The sequence below is a fragment of the Borostomias antarcticus genome (genome assembly GCF_949987555.1).
Source record: "Borostomias antarcticus genome assembly, chromosome: 22".
NCBI lineage: Eukaryota > Metazoa > Chordata > Actinopteri > Stomiiformes > Stomiidae > Borostomias > Borostomias antarcticus.
In genome coordinates this window covers 18,850,746-18,855,745 of record NC_140255.1, presented here as the reverse complement: position 1 = coordinate 18,855,745, position 5,000 = coordinate 18,850,746, and the positions used below count along the sequence as shown (strand labels likewise).

At 49.1% G+C, this 5,000-nt stretch overlaps 1 protein-coding gene across 1 annotated transcript in view; it reads left to right on the top strand.

Moving 5' to 3' along the window:
- Nucleotides 1-4,933: 4,933 nt before the first annotated feature.
- LOC311323641 (cytohesin-3) overlaps nt 4,934-5,000 on the top strand; it is a gene marked incomplete at both ends in the record, with an annotated part of 22,583 nt that continues 22,516 nt past the window's right edge. Inside the window, one exon of the mRNA XM_084455922.1 lies at nt 4,934-4,952. Coding sequence (XP_084312048.1) covers nt 4,934-4,952 — 19 coding nt within the window. The remainder of the gene's footprint in view (nt 4,953-5,000) is intronic.

Sequence of the window (5,000 nt, the reverse complement as noted above, 5' to 3'; positions counted from 1 at the left end):
AAGAAGAAGAAGAAAAAGAACCCTGTGACCAGTAATTTTCCATTCTAGGAAAGTGTTGGCCCACATCCATCCCAGTGCTAACCAGATGGTTTGCTTTGCATAACCACCTGGGAACTCTCCATTGGAAACTGTCTGGAAAAGGGCGGGCACTTTCAAAAATACTCGGCAGGTGATTGGATGAACCATCTGTCTATCACCGTCTATCACACGCTAGCTGAAGCCGCTCCTCGCTATCAAACCCCGCCCAGCGTAGCCGTTTGTATTTCAAATTCCTCAGAACCAATGCTGATTGGCCAGATCGTTTTCTGATCTGGCAGAAATGGATCTGTGAGCTAGCGAGCCCGGGATGGTCTCACACGGCTCACCCACTACATCTTCAGTTCAGGGTCATCTCCTCTCTGCAGAGGTTGTATGATGGCGGTGTTGGATCATACCACAAAAACGTATTTGATGTTTGACCATATTCAAATGAACATGATTCGTGATTGTTTACTGTAATGTATCTGCAAATGTTCAATTTGTCAGTATAATATGTTTTTCATGATTGTTAGCATAGCACAACATCGTATGATATCACTTTATGTGTGTGTTATCCAATGGCCGTTCCTGTGTGTGCCGTGATGTAATCTTCAGTGAGCAATTGAAATCATGGCTTTTTAACAACCAGACATGTGTACAGTAAATGTCCAATGTTGCTTGTTTGTCCTGCCCTTTGTGTATGCTTGGTCTGGTCAGTTCCTGCATGCTGTCTCAGTATTGTTTTTAGAGTAATTCTGTTTTTTAACCCCTGTAATGTATTATAAATGTACTGTATTTTATGCTTTTCTTACAGGTTGCCTTTTAAATATCTGGCCAGGGACAGCAGATGGAAACTAGCCATTTGGGCTAAATCTGGCTCATATATAGTATTGTACTATGGGTTTATGTGCATTGTCCCTTCACAAATAAATAAATACAAATACAAATAAAGGTACAGTGCCCACATGTCTCAGCTATCCGCTAACAAGAGAGGTGATTTCCAGGTTAAAGAACAATCGTCATCCACCGAGTTCCTGTTCTGTGGAGGTGTCACCCCCGCCCCTGCGTCAGACCTGCAGCCGCGGGTCCAGACCTGGATGTGAGGAGATGGGGGGGGGGGTGGGGGGGGGGGGGGCAGTTTCCCATCAGTGTTGTGTAATGTTTCAGCTCTGTAAGGGGTAGAGAAATCTGAGATGTCCACACAGCCGGGTTTATCATGCCCGTGTAGAAAGTGAAACAGTGTGTGTGTGTGTGTGTACGTGTGTGTGTACGTGTGTGTGTGTCAGCAGAGGATGAATTGGGATGCTACTGCAAGAGGTTGTAGAACTCAGCCTTGAAGCTAATTGCTTTCCCATACAATCTTCAAAAGAACATTTCTTCACTGTTCATTCTGATTTCCCGTCTCCAGGTGTGTACTCCGTCAGTCTAGACCTCTCTAGCCTGGCTTCACCATCCTGATCCCCTGAGCTCACCTGAGCTTCACCATCCTGATCCCCTGAGCTCACATTCTGTCCCCCTCAGGATCGGTATGGTCACACTCCCATTCAGACTGGGTTCCAGCCTGGCAGATATTTGCCAGGCCAATCACAACCGTCAATCTAATATGATATGATGAATAACCCACATTTCATTGCTCTGATTGGTTATAGGTCTATCCAATTGCATCCAGAGGTATTTTGGTATGCGACCGTTGATAACACTCTTTGAAAATCGAAAATTAACTCAGCAGCTCCAGACACTTTGCATTTTTGCGAATTGGGTCTGACGAAGCCAGGCGTCTAACTCCCTATGCTGGCCTGGTACCTGACAGAGTACTGACTCACCCTGGCCTGGTACCTGACTCACCCTGGCCTGGTACCTGACAGAGTACTGACCCACGCTGGCCTGGTACCTGACAGAGTACTGACTCACCCTGGCCTGGTACCTGACAGAGTACTGACCCACGCTGGCCTGGTACCTGACAGAGTACTGACCCACCCTGGCCTGGTACCTGACAGAGTACTGACCCACCCTGGCCTGGTACCTGACAGAGTACTGACCCACCCTGGCCTGGTACCTGACCGGGTACTGACCCACGCTGGCCTGGTACCTGACAGAGTACTGACCCACCCTGGCCTGGTACCTGACAGAGTACTGACCCACCCTGGCCTGGTACCTGACAGAGTACTGACCCACGCTGGCCTGGTACCTGACAGAGTACTGACCCACCCTGGCCTGGTACCTGACAGAGTACTGACTCACGCTGGCCTGGTACCTGACAGAGAGACTGGACTGACTCCACCCTGGTCAGATGGATATAGAGGAGGATGGATAGAGAGGAGAGGAGGAGAGGAGGATGGATAGAGAGGAGAGGAGGAGAGGAGGATGGATAGAGAGGAGAGGAGGAGAGGAGGAGGGATAGAGAGGAGAGGAGGAGAGGAGGAGGGATAGAGAGGAGAGGAGGAGAGGAGGATGGATAGAGAGGAGAGGAGGATGGATAGAGAGGAGAGGAGGAGAGGAGGGTGGATAGAGAGGAGAGGAGGAGAGGAGGATGGATAGAGAGGAGAGGAGGAGAGGAGGATGGATAGAGAGGAGAGGAGGAGAGGAGGATGGATAGAGAGGAGAGGAGGAGAGGAGGATGGATAGAGAGGAGAGGAGGAGAGGAGGAGGGATAGAGAGGAGAGGAGGAGAGGAGGATGGATAGAGAGGAGAGGAGGGTGGATAGAGAAGAGAGGAGGAGAGGAGGGTGGACAGAGAGGAGAGGAGGAGAGGAGAGGAGGAGAGGAGGGTGGATAGAGAAGAGAGGAGGAGAGGAGGGTGGACAGAGAGGAGAGGAGGATGGATAGAGAGGAGAGGAGGAGAGGAGGGTGGATAGAGAAGAGAGGAGGAGAGGAGGATGGATAGAGAGGAGAGGAGGAGAGGAGGGTGGATAGAGAGGAGAGGAGGAGAGGAGGGTGGACAGAGAGGAGAGGAGGAGAGGAGGATGGATAGAGAAGAGAGGAGGATGGATAGAGAGGAGAGGAGGAGAGGAGGATGGACAGAGAGGAGAGGAGGAGAGGAGAGGAGGAGAGGAGGGTGGATAGAGAAGAGAGGAGGAGAGGAGGGTGGACAGAGAGGAGAGGAGAGGAGGAGAGGAGGGTGGACAGAGAGGAGAGGAGAGGAGGAGAGGAGGGTGGACAGAGAGGAGAGGAGGAGAGGAGGATGGATAGAGAAGAGAGGAGGAGAGGAGGAGAGGAGGAGATGAGAGGAGGATGGATAGAGAAGAGAGGAGGAGAGGAGAGGAGGAGAGGAGGAGAGGAGAGGAGGATGGATAGAGAAGAGAGGAGGAGAGGAGGATGGACAGAGAGGAGAGGAGGAGAGGAGGATGGATAGAGAGGAGGAGAGGAGAGGAGGAGAGGAGAGGAGAACCGGCCGTCAAACCGCTTCCCTAACGGCTACAATTCCACTTCCTCTCTGGAACCACGGCAACAGTGTATAATCTTCCTCCAAGCCTCCAGGAACTCTGGGTAGAAAGGTCTACCTAGCTGGTGAGTCACAGTGGTCTGAGGTCACCACCAACCTGAGGTGTGATTGGTTCGTCGGCCGCTGTGAGGTCACCGATGTGCCGGGTCGTGACTGTTAGGGCGAGAATAGTCAGGAAGGAACTCTCTAGAGCTCTCTCTTCCTGCACGCCTAGGAACATGCTGTGTTTAGCAGCGGGGTTGGATCATAATATGATGTCACTATGGAGGCACTCCCTGCAGCCACCAATGGAAATGTTAAACCTTGTGGATTTGCTGCCATGGATAAAGCAGCTACACTTTGAATAAATATGTTGTAGGGAATTTCAGCACGGTGCTATTCAGTGCAAATTATTGGTGCTGTGCCACTCGTGTTTCATTTGATTCCATTAATAATTTACTCGCTCACACTCAAAGAAACAGTCTTCCAGGATACCATATCATCTCACTGTGCATAGACTGGTTCTAACGGGACATTTATTACTAATATTTGTCTTTTCGTTTTTTCCTAAACCTTTATTTAACCAGGCAAAAGCTTGTTGAGATTAGAAATCTCTTTTCCAAGAGATACCTGGCTAAGAGGGGAGCATTATAACCAAACACATACATCTAGTTTGCATATCAAAAGATTATGGGGAACAGTGACCTTTAAAAGGCAGTTATGTGATAACCTACAGTGACCGTTTCAATAAAACACCTGACAGATGTTTTTGGAACCAGGTCAGTTTAATAATTTGTCGTTTAAAGTAGCTACAAGACTGGCAACTTAGAGAAACGGTACAGCAGGCATACAGTAGGCTATATGCCTAAAGTGTATTACTGGTACAGTAGGCCTACAGTATATACAGTATATGTCTGGTACAGTAGGCTTACAGTATATACAGTAGGCTATATGCCTACAGTGTATTACTGGTACAGTAGGCCTACAGTATATACAGTATATTTCTGGTACAGTAGGCTTACAGTATATACAGTATATTTCTGGTACAGTAGGCTTACAGTATATACAGTAGGCTATATTACTGGGGCTGCCTGAACGGGGGCGGAGCCTGGAGGTGACGTAGGCCATGGTAAGCGCTGCCATCGCATCGCTGAGCGCAGAAGCGCACTGAGGATTCAGCCCGGACGCAGAGTAGCCTATTCGCATTTGATCCAGTTGACATTCTCTATAGTACATTGATCCTTGTTCGTAATACTTGGACAGGCTAGTGTTCAGTTGGGACTGGCTTTAAAATAGATCTATATATTGATACATGCCCGCTGATCCATTCCGCTTGTCTTGCGCACAGTACCTCCCCTCTGTTCTGTGATCCATCAGTTGGTCTGTCATCAAGCCAGTATATCTGCCGTTTATAACGGGGGACTAAAACACATCCAGCTCCAGATCTGAGCGGGACACACCGTTTCTTGGACTTTGTCGTCGGTGCATTCTCAATATGGATGAAGACAACCAAGGTAAGGCGCCCGATATTCATTTATCCCCAGCATACAGGAGAGGCTCTC